Source organism: Lynx rufus, unplaced genomic scaffold (genome assembly GCF_022079265.1).
Source record: "Lynx rufus isolate CCGP_SWC_20201006 ecotype Redwood Valley unplaced genomic scaffold, mLynRuf1.p SCAF_10, whole genome shotgun sequence".
NCBI lineage: Eukaryota > Metazoa > Chordata > Mammalia > Carnivora > Felidae > Lynx > Lynx rufus.
The window spans coordinates 88603257-88623623 of NW_025814824.1; the positions used below are offsets into that span (position 1 = coordinate 88603257).

General features: G+C 62.0%; 1 protein-coding gene across 1 annotated transcript in view; it reads left to right on the forward strand.

Moving 5' to 3' along the window:
* HMCN2 (hemicentin 2) overlaps positions 1-19042 on the forward strand; it is a 147303-nt gene extending 128261 nt beyond the window's left edge. Inside the window, exons 86-99 of the mRNA XM_047097159.1 lie at positions 423-504; positions 4488-4757; positions 7203-7352; positions 8971-9108; positions 9209-9330; positions 11305-11542; positions 12738-12800; positions 12933-13055; positions 13763-13897; positions 14978-15106; positions 15626-15946; positions 16610-16729; positions 17571-17697; positions 18687-19042. Coding sequence (XP_046953115.1) covers positions 423-504; positions 4488-4757; positions 7203-7352; positions 8971-9108; positions 9209-9330; positions 11305-11542; positions 12738-12800; positions 12933-13055; positions 13763-13897; positions 14978-15106; positions 15626-15946; positions 16610-16729; positions 17571-17697; positions 18687-19032 — 2364 coding nt within the window. The 3' untranslated portion in view covers positions 19033-19042. The remainder of the gene's footprint in view (positions 1-422; positions 505-4487; positions 4758-7202; positions 7353-8970; positions 9109-9208; positions 9331-11304; positions 11543-12737; positions 12801-12932; positions 13056-13762; positions 13898-14977; positions 15107-15625; positions 15947-16609; positions 16730-17570; positions 17698-18686) is intronic.
* The last annotated feature ends 1325 nt before the right edge of the window (positions 19043-20367 follow it).

Sequence of the window (20367 nt, forward strand, 5' to 3'; positions counted from 1 at the left end):
CCCCTTGGGTGCAGCATCCGGGCCGTCACCTCCTGGGTGTAGACGGCGGCCTCAGCCCGTCCCCCAGCTGCCGTTCAGAGGTGAAGCCGAGCCTTGTTCTTCCTGAGTTTCCCCAGTGGCCAGGGTGGTGCGTGCCCCGTGGGAAAAGCTTCCCTCTCGCTAAGCCGGGCAAACACTGCAAACCGTCTCCCTTCTGGAAGGCTCGCTGCACGCTCCAGCACCATAAGAGCCCCGAGGAATCCTGCGGCCAGAAGCGGGTTGTCGTCTCGACTCCGTGTTTCCCAGGCTTGCTTCGCCACAGACCCCTGGTTTTCAAGGAATCCCCAGTAACGTGCCACAGAGTGATGGTCCTTCACTGCGCGCGGTCGCCTTCCTCCTGCTCCCCTGAACACCTGCTCTCCCCCCCCCCCCCCCACCTGCAGATGGACGACGCGGGTCGGTACCAGTGCCTGGCGGAGAATGAGATGGGCGCAGTGGAGAAAGTGGTGACCCTCGTGCTGCAGAGTGAGTCTCGGCCTCCCCCTCCCCCTCCCCTGGGCCCCGGCGGGGGGGACAGCGCAGAGTGGGCGCCCAGCGCGTGTCCCCGGCTGTCTGACAAGAATGGAGGGCAGAGGGGCACCTGGCCGGCTCAGTCAGTTAAGCGTCCGGCTGTATAGATTTTAGCTCAGGTCACGATCTCACCGTTTTGTGGGTTCGAGCCCCGCGGCTGTCTCTGTGCTGATAGCACAGAGCCTGCTTGGGATTCTCTCTCTCTCCGTCTCTCTCAGCCTCTCCCCTGCTCGCACAGCTCTTTCAAAATGAATAAACAAACTTAAAAAAGGCAGGGCCAGGGACTTGGAACTCTCTTACAAGTATTTACTCAGAAAACACAATTGAAGTCCTATCAAATGGCTCCCCAGTTGGGGAATGGGGAGCGGGGTGAGGGCTAATGAATATCCAGGGACCCGACAGCCAGGCCCCGGGGGGACCCATTTATTCAAACTCACAAGCATCAACAAGATCGCAGGGACAGCTCTTGCATTTGCCAAGTAGCTTGCAGATTACAAAGCACTGTCTGAGCCTCGAAGTAATGCTGTGAAACCGCCTAGAGGTGTTTAATAAAACTTTTTCCTGAAGATTAACATACATAGGGACAATACATGTTAGCAGTGAACAGTTCGATGTATGTTTATCATGTGAACCTACCGAGTTGACCCAGGGCAAAAATAGAAAAACAGAATTCTGCCAGCTTCCAGACACTTCCATCTGTACCCCCTTTCCAGTCAATGCCCTGCCCCAGGTAACTTACCCTGTCCGGAGTTTGGCTTTTGTTTTTTGAGAGAGGGGGAGAAAGAACGCCTGTGCGAGAGCGGGGGAGGGAGGGGTGGGAGAGAGGGAACCGTAAGCAGGCTCCGTGCTGTCAGCACAGAGCCCGACACAGGGCTCCATCCCACGAACTGTGAGATCATGACCTGAGCCGAAGTCAAGAGTCAGGTGCTTCACCGACTGAGCCACCCAGGCGCCCCCAGGGTTTTGCCTTTAAAAGAAATAACAGCTTGGGCTGCCTGGCTGGCTCAGTCAACAGAGCCTGCAACGCTTGACCTTGGGGCCGTGAGTTCGAGCGCCATGTTGGGCATAGAGATCGCTTTAAAACAAAAACAAAAAACAGCTTTGTCAATATATACGCTGCAAAATTCACCCATTCGTACCCTGGAATGTTATTCACCCTTTATTTTTTTTTTAATGTTTACTTATTTATTTATTAAGTTTATTTTTATTTATTTTTGAGACAGAGAGAGACAGAGCATGAACAGGGGAGGGTCAGAGAGAGAGGGAGACACAGAATCGGAAGCAGCCTCCAAGCTCTGAGCCATCAGCCCAGAGCCCGATGCGGGGCTCGAACTCACAGACTGCGAGATCGTGACCTGAGCTGAAGTCGGACGCTTAACCGACTGAGCCACCCAGGCGCCCCTGTTAGTCACCCTTTAAAAAGAAGGAAATTCTGACACCTGGTGCATGAACAAAACTTGAGGTCATCAGGGGAAGGAGGGCAGTCACAAAAAGACAAACGCTGTGTGATTCCAGTTCTGTGAGGTGACCAGAGTTGTCAAATGCATAGAAACGAAAAGCAGAATGGTGGCGGCCGGCGGGGCGGGGGTCGTGGCAAGGGGGAGACGTGGCTGAATGGATCTAGAGTTTTAATTTTCCAAGACGAAAAGGTCCTGGAAATGGACGGTGGTGATGTGAACGTGCTCCACACTACTGAACTGTACAACTTAAAAAATGGTTAAATGGGGGCGCCTGGGTGGCTCAGTCCGTTAAGCGTCTGACTCTTGATTTCCGCTCAGGTCACGATCTCACGGTTTGGGAGTTCGAGGCGCACGTTGGGCTCTGCGCTGACCATGCAGAACCTGCTTGGGATTCTGTCTCTCTCTCTCTCTCTCTCTCTCTTCCCCTCCCCTGCGCGTGTTCTCTCTCTCTCTCTCTCTCTCAAAATAAATACACATTTTTAAAAAATCTTAAGAAATAGTAGCTATGAAGAAGAAATGAAGGGAAGTCTTAGGACCCAACTTCCATAAAATGAAAACCTCAGTGGATGGGTGTGAACAGGTATGAACAGGACAGAAGGAAGAATTAGTGACTTGTAGACGGAACAATAGAATTCGCCTAGTCGGAACCGCAGAGAGAGAACGGACTCGAGCAGGACAACCAGAAGAGCCTCAGAGCCAGTGTGGGACGAAGCCGAGATCTGACATCGTGGCATTAGGGTCCCGGAAGGAAAGGAGGAAGGGGTGAGAAAATACCCAGAGACGCCAGAGCCGAAAAGTTGTCGCAAAAGACGTAAGGCTACAAAATTCGAGCAAAACGCAAACAGGATAAACCCGGAGAAGTTCTGCACCAAGACGCACCCCGGTCAAACTTGCCAACGGGTAAAGGGCCAAGAAACTAAGGCCTCGCCCCCCCACCCCCCATCCAAGCATCTGGGTGAGTCAGAGTTGGGGCAGGTGTTGAGGGGACCTCGGCCTTGACTCCTCCTGGCCCACCCCGGCCCAGATCCCCGCACAGGTGCACACTGTGCACAGCAGCCAAGGATGTGTGGAGACCCCGTCTGGCCTTTCCAGGGCTCCCTCGTTTCCAGGCTCTTCTCGTTAAGCTTCCGGCTGGTCCCCTGGTCTCCGCAGGCCAGCAGAGGCGTCAGTTCCCTGTTTGCTTCCTGTCGCTTCTGCCCCTCCCCCCACAAAACCCCTGCATCGTCTCCTCCCGCAAATCGGATCGGGCCCCTTGTGATAGCAAAAGCTGGGGTCTCACGGCCAGCCCCGCCCCCAGCTCAAGAGTAGGGGTGACGGATGGGAGCAGGCCCAGGCCACACGCCTCCACTGTTTTCGCCCAAAGTTCTGGAAGCTTCTCGTGGGCCAATGATTCGCAATTTGTGGCTTGCCTTCCGTTGACTTCTAGAGCCCTGAAATAGTTGGTTTGGATAATTCTGTCAAGTTGTGCATTTGCTGACCTCTTCACGCGGCCACGGCCAGCTCTTGCTTATTTTTTTGACCGTTGTTGCAACGAAACCCTCTCGCGTGCGCTCTCGTGTCCGGCTTCTTGAGCACAGCGCCGCGTGAGCCCGCACGCGGAAGTGGCTCACCCCGTCGTCCCCGTTGCGGTATGGCTCGCCGCTGTGCGGACATGTCACGGTTTGTATGGTTCCCCTCCACTTGGGGGCAATTACGGACGGCGCTGCTTCGGCAGGTGACGCGTGCCTTTGGCGGTCACGCAGGCACCTTTCCGTTCGGGTGTCCGTCCGAGAGTGGCCGGGCCACACGATAGGCATGTGCTCAGCGTTAGGAGACGTTGGCCGTGGAAGGCTGACAAGCGGCCCCCCCGACATTTGAGCGACTGTGTCCTCGCCTCCCAGGCGAGAACGTGGTCTTATTTGGAGAAGGGATCTTTGCAGACATGATTACGTTCGGGGGTTTAAGACGGAAAGGGATTTCTTGGATCAGAATGCTATGGTTTGGGACGCGCGGAGAAGCCAAAATGCTATCACGAGTGTCTTCTTCCCAGCCATTTCGGAGGGTCTGTGGTAGCAGGCGGACAGGGATTGCCGTCTCTCAGATGAGAAAACGGAGGGCCAGGGAGAGACTTGGTGAGACTCACCCACGGTCGGTGACGGGGCCCCCGTCTCCCATCTGGCATCGTTAGAAACATCCCGGTGAGGGACCCAAACGAAAGGAGGCACTAAAAACGAGTATCTCATGGCATGGAAAGGTAGTTAGGATTTATTGTGGGGTGAAAAAGGAAGGAAGGAAGCAGCTATGAGCAATGCTGTCATGTTCTACGGAAATGGTGTCTGGAAGGGCATACTCAGAACGGTGATGGGATGGGATGCTCACTTGTGATTCTGTTTTCTCCTTTCTACCTCTGCATTTTCTAAGCCGTCTGAATGAACAAGCAGCAGCTGAACATACGAAAATAACCAAACGTTCCTAACAGCTGCCCTGGGCTTCCCACAGGTGCCCCGGTGTTCCGGGTGGAGCCCCGGGACGTGACGGCGAGATCTGGGGACGACGTGGCCCTACAGTGTCAGGCCTCGGGAGAGCCGGTGCCCACCGTGGAGTGGCTGCGTGCGGGCCAGCCCGTGCGGGCCGGCCGGCGGCTCCAGACCCTGCCCGACGGGGGCCTGTGGCTGCAGCGAGTGGAGGCCCAGGACGCGGGCATCTACGAGTGCGTCGCTCACAACCTTCTGGGCTCTGCCACGGCCCGAGCGGTCCTGGCCGTGAGAGGTACGGGGTGTCCCCGCTCAGACCTTTGTGGACAGAGGCGGGATCTCCCGCTTCGTGGGGGGGACGTGGCCCCCTGTCCTGCCAGCACCACCCCCCCCCCCCGACTCTTCCCTTCGCTTAGAATCACAGACTTAGGAGGAAAAAGGCCTTTTGGGTCACCTTACCCACCCTGCCCTTTACAGCTGGGGAAACTGAGGCTCCGAGATGCTAAGTGTTTGCCGCTCGTATCGGCACAGACAGTGTCCTCTCTCTGGATATTCCACAGCGCTGTGAAGTAGGCAGAATAAAACCAGGTGCCCTGGTGCCCACTTTGGGGGTTGCTGGGAAAAGTCTGTGACTTGGGCCATGGTGGGTGGACAGTGACGGATGCTGCTTTCTCGCATTACGACACCTGCCACCACCACCCCCCCCCCCCCAACCGGGCCTCGCCGTTCAGCTCCCTCCTCCCTGGGGCCAAACTTCAAAACAGAGGAAAGGACTATCTTGAGGAACCACCGTGAAACGACTCCGTCCGCACCGCGGATAGTCACTGAGTCTCATTTCTGAAAGTTAATAGTGTCTCTGTAGCAAATACGCCGTATTTGTGGCTTTGGATTTCTGTCCCTGGCCGTGACAAGCCATCACTGATCTATCACCGCCCCCAAGGCCAGATTACTTCCTCGCTGCTCCAGAGGGCACCTTTCCAGCCCCGGAGCGGGGTCTCGACACTTTGCTGCTTGTAAACCCACTTGAACCCCACCGCCAGCCAACTGTGGGACCCTCTGTGGCCCCTGGTCGCCCCATCTCCTGCGGACAGGGACAGAAGACCAATGCACACGGCTCCAGAAATTCAGCGGTTCTCTGACGCCCGGCCACACGCGCTGCCTCGGGTCTGAGCGGTTCCTCCCTTTAGTTGAGAGCTGGGTCCCGTCCTTACCCTCTCCTGTTGGAAAGCTCACGCCCCAAACCACAGCGCTCTGCACATGGCTTCTGGATGAGTATCTCAGGGCCGCCATAGCAAAGTGCTATGCTGTGAGCCATCAGCACAGAGCCCGATGCGGGGCTTGAACCCACGAACCGTGAGACCCTGAGCTCAGCTGAAGTTCGACTCCCAACCAACTGAGCCACCCAGGCGCCCCGCAAATGGTTTTGTTAAATAAGCAACGGGCTTGGGTTTTGTTTTTATTTTTTCCCAGTCCCCCCACCCTCCTCCCTGAAAACTACCCTGTGGTGTGCCCCTGTCCGCTGGCCTGAATATTTCTACGGGCTGAGTTCTTCCAACGGGGCATTGCTAGGTAAAAGGCATTCAGAGGTTTCGAAGGCTCCCTCGCTCTGAGCGCTGTCTTCTCTTCCTCGTTTCCCATCAGCCTGGGTGGCGCCCAGCCTGGCCTCGCGGGAGGCAAGAGGCCTGCTGAGTCATCCCATGTCTGAGAAAGTTGACAGTGGCTCGTCATTCCCGGCCTCCAATTTCTTGTCCCCCTCGAAAGCTGCCGGGCCATTCTGCTGCTGCTTATCTGTACCCCAGCTTCTTCCTCCTCCCCTTGTTGAGAAGCCAGGGGGTAAGTTCATGGCCGGTTCCTGTCCCCCCATAAACCCCAGAGCCACAGATATTGATGAGAGACATCCCAGATGGGCATCAGATCTCATCAAGCCCCAGCTCTGGACTGGGTAAATGACACTGCTTCCCGGAATCCAAAATTAACCGGCCCCCTGATTTGCCCATTAAGGACCCTGGCCGTTGAGTGTTTTATGTTATTTTTTCGACAGATCATGGGCAATTGGTTGTTAATTTCCCCAGAGAGCTGGTCGGGGCGGAGAGGCAGGCCAGCTTCTGTCTCTCAGCCCCCAGGATGCCATCTGTGCAGACAGGACAGCTGGCCCATTAGCCGGAGGAAGCACCCTCTGTGCCCCCACCATCCGTCTGATTAGTCCTGAAAAGCGTGGGTGCTTGCAGACCTGCCTGGCTGCTGTAAGGGATCCGGCCCACCCCGGCCAAACCAGCCGCAGGGCGGAGGGCGCCAAGGCCACTGACGGAATGGGGGACGTTCAGGTGGCGGCATGCTGTCCCTGGCCTGGTGCCCCGGCTCCCCCAGCATGCCGACCCCGCCATCATGAGCAGCTGGCATTTTAGAACCCAACAGGTCTCTGGCACATCTGTGGTCCCACCTCCTCGCTCAAGTGCGTCTTGGGGGCCCGACTTGCCCAGATTTCCAGGGAGGTGACAGCAGAGCCACTGTTCGAAGCTAGCCCCGTGCCAGTGCAGGTCTGCTCCGGAAAGCCTCCCTGTCTCTCAGAGCCAGGACCCCCCAGGCATCGAGTCCGTCACCCGTGAGCTGTGTGGCCTTGGGCGAGCCACCTGAGCTCTCTGAGCCTCCGTTCCTGTTCCATGAAGTGGGTGACAGTACCTGCTCATGCTGAGGGCGTGGAGGTGGATAAAGTCGCTGCCGTCCCCTTCCCTCCTCACAGGGGAGCCCCGTGGGAGCCGGGGCGGCGTATCCGGGGTGATCAACGGCCAGGAATTTGGCACGGCCACCCTCAACACCAGCGTGCGCCAGGAGGCACGTTCTGGGGTCACCACCATCTGGAGCGGCATCAGCCACATCCCTGCGAGCGTGGGTAAGCGGGGGCCAGAGCCTCTTCCTGCACCGGGGCCCCTCCGACTCCAGGCGGAAGCAAAGCGTGTGTTCTGAGGCTTGCCCAGGGCCCGACTGCCGGAGGAAAACTCTGACCGCCCCTGAGACCCGAGTCGAAGCCAAAGTGGATTGAGGTGCAGGCCACTTCCTCCCCACCCCCACTACCTCCCAACAAAACGAAATAAAAATCAGACCCAGAGAGTGTGAAATAATCAGGATATACGAATGCCGTCCGATAACGATTCTCAAAATCACTGATTGCTGACAGAGGTCCCCCCCCCCCCCCCATCCCGCACGTTAGGTAAGAGCTTGATGGAAAAGGAAGGAATCGCTAGTCACGAGTAAGGGGTATGGGCTGGAGGGGAACAAAATTAGCCAGAGGGCCCAGAGAACCAGGCAGCGTCCACTTCCAAACGGATTCATAGATCAGTGTGCCCTCGCGGGTGGAATGTTCCGGAGAGATGTCGTAGACCCTGTGGCCTCGCCCTTCCCAAGGGGACTCTGCGGGGAGAGGGTGGTGCCGATGGGATCTTTGCTAAAAAGCCTTTGCTCCAGAGCTGCCCTTGACCACAGGCCTGTGTGAACCGTGCGGGGTCAGGGAACTTAGGCTCGGGGTCCCTCCAGGCGGGTCGTCAGCACAGAGTGAAGTGAGCGTGACTGCCCAGATGTGAGCGCTTCATCCAGCTGCAGAAGCAGGAGCCATCCGGCCCCAGGCCCGCTGCGCCAGCCCCTGTGCAGAGAAACAGGCACAGAGACACTGGGAAGGTTCTGCTGCCCCCAGTGTGGATCCTCCTACGTCTCTTTCCTGAGCCGGCGGTTTCTCTGAAAAGCTCCACCGTCCCAAGCGAGTGGGGTTTCCCCCTTCCCCGGACCGAGGCACCCCTTGCCCATCGAGGAGGGCTGGGCAGCACGCGCAAGCCTGAGAATCCACATCCAGAGCCAATTTGGGGCCCTTTGTCCAAAAACTCAGTGACCCTCCTCTTCCGGGAGGCGTCTGCGAGTGAGGAGACCTGGCTGACTTTCAACCTGGTTCAGCACATACGTCCCGGGCTCGGGGGTGACCGGTCACCCTCAGGATTCGTGGAACTGAATTGCGTATCAGCAAGTCACGTGCCCTTCTTCGTTTGGCTCGTTTTTTGGGTTTTTTTTTCTTTAAACGCTTATGTATTTGTTTTGAGGGGGGTGGGGGAGGAGCAGAGAGAGAGGAAGAGAGAGAGAATCCCACGCAGGCTCCGCACCGTCAGCACAGAGCCCGACACGGGGCTCGAACCCACGAACCGTGAGATCATGACCCGAGCTGAAATCCAGAGTTAGAAACTCACCTGACTGAGCCCCCCGGGCGCCCAACCCCCATGCCCTGCTTTGTATTTTGTTAGTTTTCAAACGCCGCTCCACAGACTAGATGTTTGCTTTTCCCAGGTTCCTTTCCCAGGTTCTGATCCGGTAACTGACCCGGGTGGTCACGGGGCTGGTCCTGGGCAGGGAGGGAAGGGGGCCCGAGCCCTCCCTGGGCAATAGGGAGCTGCAGAGGGACCTCGAGCCGGGGAGTGGCGGCCCTCAGGATCGGTCCCTCACTCGGCCTCCGTGCGCACCCCGTCCAGGGCCTCTGATGCGCGTGCTCTTGGTCACCGTCGCCCCCGTCTACTGGGCCCTGGCTGGAGAGACCGGAGACGCCCTGAACGGCCACTCTCTGACGGGCGGCAGCTTCCTGCAGAAGTCGCACGTGGAGTTCGCCACGGGTGAGCAGGGGTCTCCTCCCGGGGGGCCGGGGCGGCTGAGGCCCGGGCCCAGGGCCTCTCCCCCGTGGTGACTCCAGGCCGGGCGGGGGGCGGATTACAGGCGAGCTGCTCACGATGACCCAGGAGGCCAGGGGCCTGGATCCCGACGGCCTCCTGCTCCTTGACGTGGTGGTCAGTGGCGTCGTCCCTGGGAGCCTGGCTGACGCAGATCTTGAAGCGCAGGTGGGGACGCACCCCGAGGCGTGCAGGTGGGGGTGGGGGGCGAATGGGATGTGTTGCCCCAGGCGTCCCCTCCTGACACCCCAAGCGGGGCCTGGGGCGTGGCCTGGCCCGGACTTAGCCCAGTGGGAGGGTGCCCTGGGTCCAGCCTCTCGGGGACAGGCGTCCTCCCCACTTCATAAACCAAAGGGAAGCCACCTGCACAAGGGTCCCCAACCGGCTAGAGGAAGAGGTGACAGGCCTACCAGGCTTCCACCTCCAGCAACCCGGGGCCCCTCGAATGAGGGGCTAAGGCTCCTACCCCTTGGAAGTTGAAATCTCAGACATTCTCGGTCTCGTTCGTCCTCCCCCTCCCCCTGCTCCCCTCCCCCTTCTTCCCCTTCCTCCTCCTGCCCCCTCTTGCTCTCCATTCTGCTTCCCCTCCTTCCCTTCCACCCCTTCTCTCCCCTCCTCCCCCTTCCCCCTCCTCTTCTTCCTTCCCCTCCCCCTCCTTCCCCTCCTCTGCCTCCTCCCCCCTTCCCCCCTTCTCCCTTCCCCTCCTCCCCCTCTACCTCCTCCCCTGCCTCTTCCTCCCCTTCCTCCTCCTCCCCCCTTCTTCCTTCTGCTTCCCTCCTTCCCTTCTACCCCTCTCCCCTCCTCCCCCTTCCTCCTCTTCCCTCCTCCTCTTCTCCCTTCCCCTCCTCCCCCTCCCCCTCCTCTCCTACCTCTTCCTCCCCCCTTCCCCCCTCCTCCCCCTCCTCTGCCTCCTCCCCCACCCTTCCCCCTACCTCTTCCCCTCCACCCCTTCTTCCCCCTCCTCCCCCCTTCCCCCTCTTCCCTCCTCCTCTTCTCCCTTCCCTTCCCCCTCCTCTGCCTCCGCCCCCCTCTTCCCCCACCCTTCCCCCACCTCTTCCCCTCCACCCCTTCTCCCCCCTCCTGCCCCTTCCCCCTCTTCCCTCCTCCTCTTCTCCCTTCCCCTCCCCCTCCTCCCCCTCCTCTGCCTCCTCTCCCCTCTTCCCCCACCCTTCCCCCTACCTCTTCCCCTCTACCCCTTCTCCCCCCTCCTCCCCTCTTCCCCCTCCTCCCTCCTCCTCTTCTCCCTTCCCCTCCCCCTCCTCCCCCTCCTCTGCCTCCTCCCCGCTCTTCCCCCACCCTTCCCCCTACCTCTTCCCCTCCACCCCTTCTTCCCCCTCCTCCCCCTTCCCCCTCTTCCCTCCTCCTCTTCTCCCTTCCCCTCCCCCTCCTCCCCCTCCTCTGCCTCCTCTCCCCTCTTCCCCCACCCTTCCCCCTACCTCTTCCCCTCTACCCCTTCTCCCCCCTCCTCCCCTCTTCCCCCTCCTCCCTCCTCCTCTTCTCCCTTCCCCTCCCCCTCCTCCCCCTCCTCTGCCTCCTCTCCCCTCTTCCCCCACCCTTCCCCCTACCTCTTCCCCTCCACCCCTTCTTCCCCCTCCTCCCCCCTTCCCCCTCTTCCGTCCTCCTCTTCTCCCTTCCCCTCCCCCTCCTCCCCCTCCTCTGCCTCCTCCCCGCTCTTCCCCCACCCTTCCCCCTACCTCTTCCCCTCTACCCCTTCTCCCCCCTCCTCCCCTCTTCCCCCTCCTCCCTCCTCCTCTTCTCCCTTCGCCTCCCCCTCCTCCCCCTCCTCTGCCTCCTCCCCGCTCTTCCCCCACCCTTCCCCCTACCTCTTCCCCTCCACCCCTTCTCCCCCCTCCTCCCCCCTTCCCCCTCTTCCGTCCTCCTCTTCTCCCTTCCCCTCCCCCTCCTCCCCCTCCTCTGCCTCCTCCCCGCTCTTCCCCCACCCTTCCCCCTACCTCTTCCCCTCCACCCCTTCTCCCCCCTCCTCCCCCCTTCCCCCTCCTCCCTCCTCCTCTTCTCCCTTCCCCTCCCCCTCCTCCCCCTCCTCCGCCTCCTCTCCCCTCTTCCCCCACCCTTCCCCCTACCCCTTCCCCTCTACCCCTTCTCCCCCCTCCTCCCCTCCACCCCTCCTCCGCCCTCCTCCAGGACTTCGAGGAGCAGTATGTGCAGGTGGGGCCCGGCCGTCTCTTCGTGGGCTCCACGCAGCACTTCCTGCAGGACGGCCTTCCCACGTTCCTGCGCTGTAACCACAGCATTCAGTACAGCGCGGCCCGGGGCCTCCAGCCCCGGCTGGTGCAGCGCTTGCGGGCCTCGGCTATCGGCTCGGCCTTCGACCCCGAGGCCGAGGCCCTGCAATTCCAGCTGACCGCAGCCCTGCAGGCTGGTGAGGCCCCCGTCCTTCGTCTCCACTCCCCAGACACCCGCCGGGGGCCCCCGACGCACCTGGCTGACAGCCAAGGCGACACCCCACCTCCCGCACCCTCTCACCACGGACCGGAAACTGGGGACTGGGACAGCTCACCCCCTTGTCCACTCATCTCCAGCCTGTCCCTGGTCCTGTCTAACCATCCGCACCCCCAGCGGGGACACGGCTCTTCCGGCCGCTCCTGTTCAAACCCCCCAGAGCCTTTTCCCAGGCCCCACGGGGAAGGTCCAGGTCTACCCCCCAAGCTGACGTCCAAGACTCCAGCCATATGCCCCCCCTTCTCAAGGGTGCCTGCACCAGAGCTCCCTCTGCCCCAGGCAGCCGGGAGCCCCTGTTGGAACGCCTGGAGGCCCCCATGAACATGCCATATAATCTCAGCCGATGGATGGTAAAGATCTGTTACCATTATTTGAGGTCCCCGCTTGTTCTTAACATTGAGCGTGGGACAGCGGTAAGAGCGTAGCTTTGGGGTCAGTCAGGCCCTCATTCAAACCCAGCCACACCATCTCCCAGCTGTGGGACCTTGGGGGCGATGCCCTGGCCCTCTCGGAGCCTCAGTGTTCCCGCCTGTAAAGTGGGCATAACATCACCTGCCTCGCAGGGTATCAGGAATAGCGGTGTTTTCTCTAGAACCCTCGCCGGGCACCCGGGGATCGATCGCTCTGTCCAGCATGCTGTCCTTACGCTGATTTCGGTAGTTGGTCTCTTTGTCTCCAGACCGCAGCCTGCCGCCACCCCTCGGTGTGCTCGCCGCCCCCATCAGATGCTGTCATTTGCCCATTCTGCACACCCCCCACCCCGGGCACAGCCGGGGCCACGCCCACTCCTCTGGATTCTCAGAGTGCCCTTTCGCACGCATGGGCATCCGGTGGGCATCCCGTGTCCTACTTTTCCTTCACGATTTCCCCTGCGTCTGTGAGTTTACCGTCCAGCCAGCTCGTGCGGCACGAGCCACAGCCAGCCCCTCCGCCAGGCCTGAGCTGGGAACAGGCTCGCCGACTGGCTGGGCACGGGCCTGGCTCAGGGCCGAGGGGACATCGGCCTGGCCAGGCTGGCAGGAGGGAGGCGCATTCGGCCGGGGCTGCTGTCTGTCCCGGGGCGCCTTGGGTACGGTGCCCTTGCGTGCTTAGGACCTACCCCCTTCGCCTTGCAGAAGAGAATGAAGTCGGCTGCCCAGAGGGCTTCGAGCTGGACACCCAGGGAGAGTTTTGTGTGGGTGAGTGCCCTCCCCTCCCCTGGCATGGCCGAGGGAGGCCTCTCAGCCGGGGTCGGATGATGTGTCCCGGCCGGCTGGCAGGAGGGCCAGTGGGTGCAGACCACCAGATCCCGCCCACCCCCCTCTTCCCAGACAGGGACGAGTGTTCGGCCGGCCCCAGCCCCTGTTCTCACTCCTGCCACAACGCACCCGGCCGCTTCTCCTGCTCCTGCCCAGCCGGCTTTGCCCTGGCCAGGGATGACAGGAACTGCAGAGGTGAGTGGGCCCGGGTGCAGAGGCTCTCCTGGGAGTTGGCCTGGGTGTGTGGGGGGCGCTGCAGAGCCGGGACCCTGGCCAGGGGCACCCGCCTCAGGACCTGGCCCGTTCCCGATGGCACGGATGCCAGCCTGGGGGTGGCGATGCCCCGTTTCCCCTGGGAACTTCCTGCTAGGAGGGCTGCAGATCAGAGAGGCTCAAGTCCTGGGGGTGCTGGGGAGCCCCAAAGACATACACGTGCCCACCGCGTGCTCGTGCATACGTGCCCGCCGAGCCCGGACACGGGCTCAGGCGCTTTCCTAACATGGCAGTCATTTCCAGCCAGCGGGGGTTGGAACGCAGTGGACCCCCATCTGTCCCCTTAACACAGCTTCTGGACAACAAATCTGACCGTAGGGCGCTGTCCAGATGCTGACCCTCCCCTCTGCACCCGTCTACTTCCACCAGGGAGGCCTGGCATGGCCAAGTCCCCACTGGGCTTTGAGCTGGGTGCCCGAGGGACACTGTAACCTCCTATCAGGTGCCCCAGGCCAAGGCCTATGGCAACATGCTGGAAAGAGCTAACAGGAGAGGTGGGGACCTTCTTGCCAGGGGCTCCTGGGCCGGGGGATGAAGCCTGTGCATTTAGGTTGGCCAGGGTCAGGGTGGCGAGGAGGGCCCGGGGGACACGCGTTCACGCAGCCCCCTGCCCCCGTTCGCCCCGCCAGATGTGGATGAGTGCGCGTGGGATGCCGACCTTTGCCAGCAGGGACAGCGCTGCGTGAACCTCTTCGGGTCCTACCACTGCCTCCCCGACTGCAGGCCTGGCTTCCGGGTGGCCGCTCACGGGGCCGGCTGTGAAGGTGACAGGGGCGTGACGTGGGGCTGTCCGTGCTCTGGTGGTTGCCTGGGTTCAGCAGAGGAGGTGCTGTGTGCCATGGGGACTCTGGGCCTTCGGGGGAAGCAGAAGGAGCAGAGAGGCCGGGGAGAAAGCTTGAGCTGGACTCAGGAGGTCTGAGACCTGGCCTGGCCTAGCCTGGCCGCTGGCAATTTGAGGACCCTGGGACAAGTGTCTGTTCCCGTCCAGACCTTAGGTTTCTCATCTCATGAAGGGGGACCAGGTCAGGGATGGCAAACACATGCTACGTCTGCTGTCGCTTCCCCGATTTCCCCTTGTGGATCGTGGCCCGGCCCAGACACGGCCTCCGGATCCTTCTCGACACAGCTTCTCCAGCAGCCGCTATGAATCGGCTGCAGTGAGCCTTTGAGAGAAGCTCAGTGCCTCAGTGGCACCCCTGGAAGGGTGACCCCGCCCCCGGGGCTCTTCCGGCTCCAGCCTCCCATAGCCTCCCCATCACGATCACAGCTCCTCAGACAGGCTCCTCCTCTGAGTGGTAGGACCACCTAGTGAAGGGACAAAGTCTGGTGGAACCGGAACTCAGAAGAGGAGGTCACCCCATGTCCGTGGCCTCAGGGAGAGCCCTGTCCACCTAGACGGCTCCTCTGCCCTCACCGCCTCCTCTCTTACCAGTTCTTGGAGCTCTTTCCCCCAGTCAGGCTCCTACCCCCTTCACGCACGTGATCCAGTTTTCTCCCCACGGCCCCGTGAAGAGGTCCCATCCTGACCCCTCTGCACAGATGAGGAAACTGAGGCCAGGACAGGGAGAATTCCTTGCTCAAGGACTAAGGGATATGACAGAGCTCAGCCCAAACCCGGGACTCTGCCTCCAAAGCCCCTTCTTTCTTTTGGATCTGGAACCTTCTTACCCTCCAAAGTGGGTGTGATGAGGAGAGGTGGCTGCAGGCGTGGGCCTTCTACCTGGTGGCACTCAGGTTGGAGAAGGGGGCAGGGATGAGGCCCAGATGTGCAGAGGCATGCTGTGTCCGTTGGGGGCAGGGGGAGAGGCTCGGCCCCACCTCTGTCCGCACCCCTGCCTCCCCAGATGTGGACGAGTGTCTGGAGCGGTCGGACGAATGTCACTACAACCAGATCTGTGAGAACACCCCAGGCGGGCACCGCTGTAGCTGCCCCAGAGGGTACCGGCTCCAGGGCCCCGGCCTGCCCTGCCTAGGTATGGGGCCACTCACCCCCTGGTTGGAGCCCTGGTCAGCACCCCCCGGCTGACCCCGCAAGCAGCGGGTGTTTATGACAAGGGCGTCGTTGAGTTTTGCGAGTAACCCAAACAGCAGCTAACACTGCCCGTGCGCCCACCGCGTGTGCGGGTCAGGGCTCTGCCGCTGTCTGGCACCGGACCTTCCCGGGGAGCCCGGGAGGAGGAGGTGGAGGAGGAGGGTGGGGAGGAGTGGGGTGGGTCTCAGAGAGGCTTAGCAGGGAGAATGGGCCTCACCGGGATGCTGCAGTACTGGGGGGAGTCTGGGATGAGGCTCAGAGCTGGGGGAGGCTGGGGCCTCTTTGCGCAGCAGAGGCAGGAGGCGGTCCGGGAGAGGCAAGGCTTGCGGGCAGGCCTGAAGGCAGTGGGGGAGGCGGCTGGATTCTGGGGAAGGCGGGAGACCGGGAGGGATGAGGCGGGGGGAGCTGTGGCGAGCCCTGAGCCGCCCTTGGCTCCCTGCCTGGCCTTGTTCCTTTCCAGATATCAATGAGTGCCTGCAGCTGCCCGGGACCTGTGCCTACCAGTGCCAAAACCTCCAGGGTGGCTACCGCTGCCTGTGCCCGCCGGGCCAGACCCTCCTCCGTGACGGCAAGACCTGCACCCCCCTAGAGCAGAGTGAACAAAATGTGACCACTGTCAGCCACCGGGGCCCCTTAGTGCCCTGGCTGCGGCCCCGTACCCCTAACCCCAGGGGCTCTTACCAGGCCTGGGTCTCCCTCCGGCCGGGCCCCGGAGCCCTGAGCAGTAAGGGCCGGGCCTGGTGCCCCGCTGGCTTCATCCGGCAGAACGGCGTCTGCACGGGTAAGGCCAAGCCCCAGCCATCCCACTGGGGACACGCCCCGCTCCAGTGTGTCGTGCGCCCCGGCCGGGCGCGTGGGCACCACACCCCATGTTCAGAAACCCGGGGCTCACGGCAAGCAGGGTGGGAGGTGCAGTCACGTTCGTGGCTACGTGCCATCGGGAGGCCCTGGCTGTACTCATGGGCAAGGGGCTTCCAAGAGGGGGGAGGGACTCTTGGCCCAGAGAGAGGGTCTGTCCCCCGGGGAAGCCACTTTGGAGAAACACTGCTTTCGGTGCGTAGAGGTGAAGCAGTCAGGGAGGGAGATTTGCAGGAGCGTTCCAAGTTGATCTGAGACCCTGAACAGAGACTGGTGGGTGGGGGGGTGGGGGGGGAGGCTAGGGACAGCCCCGCCCCCAAATCCCCCCCGCGGAGGCTGGCGCTGGGCTGCAGAGGCAAAGGGGAGACAGTGTTGAGGGCAGACGTGCTTCAGCATTCCTGCCTGGGCAGAGAGGTCTGGGCAGCGTCTCCCCGCCAGGCCCTGCGAACGTGGGGTGGGCAGGGCGGAGAGAAGGCGTGGGCCGCCGCAGCCAGGGACATCCCCTTAGCCTGGCGCCCTGGGCGTCTGTGACTCAGTGCGTGTCTCTGGCCCCATCCCCCCCCCCCCACCCCTGCGCCTGGGCCAGACCTGGACGAGTGCCGGGTGAGGAACCTTTGCCAGCACGCCTGCCGAAACACCGAGGGCAGCTACCGGTGCCTCTGCCCCAAGGGTTACCGCCTCCTCCCCAGCGGGAAAAACTGCCAGGGTGAGCCGTGGCCCTCCCCCCCTCCCAGTGCGGGAGGGACCAGGACAGGGCTTCTCACGTGAGGGTGGGGCGGGGAGCCGAGCTCAGAGCACCCCAGGGGCCCACAGCTAGGCAAGCCGGAACCAAGAGATGGGGGGCATGGGCAGGCTGAGAGCAGCCCTGGGGGGCGTCCATCGCAGCCCCGCTGTGTGTCCCTGGACAACTCACTTCCCCTCTCTGAGCCTCAGCCTCCTGGTGAAATGGGGCTGACACGCTCCCTTAAATGGCCGGATGAGACACGTGGAGGGCGGGCCCAGAGCCAGCTGCTGGTGGGAGCAGCGGAGCACTGTCCTTGATGTGCTCCGGGGGCGAGAGCCAGCCATGCCGCCGCGTCCCCCGCTCCTCCTCCCCACCCCTGTAGAGTGGGAATCTGCCTCCAGCCTACCTTGCCCGTGTCCATCCCTCACTTTCTGCCACGAGGGTCTGTGAATGTCCTCCGAGGAGGGCGGGGCTTCCACTGGGGCAGACAGGGGTCACGGGCAGTCTTCACTCGGGGTCCAAGGGCAGCCGTCATCTCTCCCAGGCTGTGCAACCCAGCTCTGGGCTCAGGAGGTCCCCAGGGTGCCCCCCTAGGGAGATGGGGAGGTGCTCGGGACCTGCCGGTTGGGCTATCATAGGTCAAGGTGGCTGGGTTCAAGGGGAGAGGGGCTGCCTACCTCCCTGGTCCCCCAAAGGCATTTTTCTCTTTAGCACCTCCCTTCCCCCGCCCCCACTCCCATGCCGTCTCTGGTTCCTGCCCTGGTCCCTTCCACTTTACTCCACTGTTTCACTCCCCACTTCTGTGCCAACCTCCCCCACCCAGACATCAATGAGTGCGAGGAGAACGACGTCGAGTGTGGGCCCAGCCAGATGTGCTTTAACACCCGCGGCAGCTACCAGTGCGTGGACACGCCATGTCCGGCCACCTACCGGCAGGGCTCCAGCCCAGGGTAAGGGCTGAGGCGGCTGGGGGTGAACTGGGGCACACTTCCAGGAGCTGGGGGCTTACATTCTGGCTCCTGGACGGCCGGACCCTTCCCCCAGAAAGGCCATGTCTCAGGCAGGGGCCAGTGGGGTCACCCCTGCCAGGACTCCCGAGTGAGGCGACTATGCCCACAGGGCAGCGTACCTCCCCGCAGCCACACGGGTGGCAAGGTGACCCGAACGCTAGCATTTACCGCGGTGACGCTGTGGCCGGAGCAGAATCCTGGGGGGCGGGGATAGGCCAGAGGCCACACAGAATTGGAGATGAACACGTGAGATGTAGGGGAACACATGACCATATACATAAAACCCTAGACATGGACACACACACACACACACACATATAAATGCCACCCAGAAACCCCCCCAAAACCCCAGGACTCAGACACACACTGGCGCACGAACACGAAACACATCTCCTTCACCCCACTCCCACCGGCCACAGACGCTTGGAAAGATGTGCGGACTCGGGGATCTTGGCGGACACAAGCTGTAGCCGCAGCAGTTAGGGAAGGTGACTTTGCCCTGGCGACTCTACCCCTCGGGAAGACCAGGCCGGGGGTGGGGACACCGATGCCCTTGGCAAGGCTAAGCACGCGTCTTTGAGCCCCACCACCCCTGCCCCCTTGCAAATCCAGAGCAGACGACTCGGTTCCGGGGCTGCAGGCAGGCCTGGAGGGCCCCAAACTTTATTGCCGCCCTGCGCCCACCGGCGAGCCCTGGAGCGTGGGTCTGGAAAGTTCTGTGGGGTTATGGGACCCGCTCCGATGGGAAGGCTTCTTTGGGCCTCAGTCTGCGGAGTCTCTCAAGTGGGCTAATGGTGCCTGTAGAGAAGCCACTGGGGGGGCAAGGGGCCGGGCGGCGCCCGGGAGAACCGCGCGGCCTGGGGCCGAGGTCCGGTTTGCAGACCACGCTGTGACGGCACCCGGAGTCGATCCGTCTGTCCCGCCCGCAGGACGTGTTTCCGACGCTGCTCGCAGGACTGCAGCGCGGGCGGCCCCTCCACGCTGCAGTACAAGCTGCTGCCGCTGCCCCTGGGCGTGCGCGCCCACCACGACGTGGCCCGCCTCGCCGCCTTCTCCGAGGCCGGCGTCCCCGCCAACCGCACGGAGCTCAGCGTGCTCGAGCCCGACCCACGCAGCCCCTTCGCGCTGCGCCCGCTGCGCACCGGCCACGGCGCCGTCTACACCCGCCGCGCGCTCACCCGCGCCGGCCTCTACAGGCTCACCGTGCGCGCCGCCGCGCCGCGCCACCAGAGCGTCTTCGTCCTGCTCATCGCCGTGTCCCCCTATCCCTACTGAGGGGCGTGGTCACTGGCCGCCGCTTTGGGGGCCAGTGACCTCCAGGGATGGGGAGGGGGGCCAGGGAGGAGCCGGAGCGGCCCCCACCGCCCGCCCGCCCGGTGGCTCTTGCCCTCACCACCTGCTGTGGCAAGAAGCGTCACCCCCCCCCTCCCCACCTTGTGCGTCATTGAGCCCTTCAGCAAACACGACCCTGTGCAACCTTGACCCCAGAACGTCAAGGACCCGATCTCCCCCCACCCCCCGCGGAGGTGGAGCTGGGCACTCAAGAGTGTAAGGCTGTCCTTGGGTGGTGAAGCCTGCTTGTCTGACGGGGGCTTCTCCAGGCTTGCCCCAAACTCCAGGGAGACCTGGGTTGGGACACAGCACACCAGGAGGCCCCAGGGGAGGGACAGACCCCTAGAGGGTGACAGCAGCTATCCTCTGCCCACAGAACTGTGTCATCCTGAGCCCCGTGTGTGTACGTATAACATAAAAACGTTTCCTTTTAACCAACTTCATCTCCGTCCAGTTATTTTGCTCTGGTCAGGAGGGGCTTTGGCTGGAAGGGAGGCCACCACCCTTCTGGTCCAGCAGCCCTGGGCCTCGGGCAGGAAGGTGCTCCCTGGTGGAGGTCCCGGGAGAAGGTGGGGGAGGCTGGAGTCTCCGCGGGTTGCGGGGAGGAAGAGGGAGATGCTACCTGAAAGGTAAGCATGTTGGGCCAGATCCCTGGGGCCTCTAGGCCATCGCAGGGACTTTGGCTTTGACGGAATGAGCTGGGAAGGGACAGGATTAGAACATCTATGTATGTAAGGGTACGTCTCCAGGGTGCTGGGGAGGGTCTGAGTCACCAGGGACTCTGCAGAAGCGCAGGGAGCTGCTTCTCCGCCCACATCCCGACCCTGCCTCAGCCACCACCCTGTGGCCGCCGCTGTTGGCCACAACCTCTGGCAGAAAGAGGCTCTATCGCACGTGGTTTTGAAGAGGAGAGACCCTTCCTCCCCCTTCCCTTTGCTCAGGGTGACACCATCACCTCCCCCTTTGCGTCCTCATTCTCTCAGCCGGGCAGGGAGGAAAAAAGCTGTCTTATTTCTCACTAACGGGTGAATGACAACCAGACTCTGTAAGCAGAGACTTCCAGCAGTGCTGCATGAAACGGGGAAACGGCTGTGTCCATTTTACAGATGGACAAAAGGAGGCTCCGAGAGAGGGCGTGACCCAGCCACTAGCTGGATGGGCGACTGGTTCATGGTTCGACTGGCCCTCCGGATCTCCACTGGACGGCCCCACCTGAACCTCCCCGGGGCATTTCCTCCTCAAAGCTATTTTGTTCTCCTTTAAGCCAGGGGTCTGCGA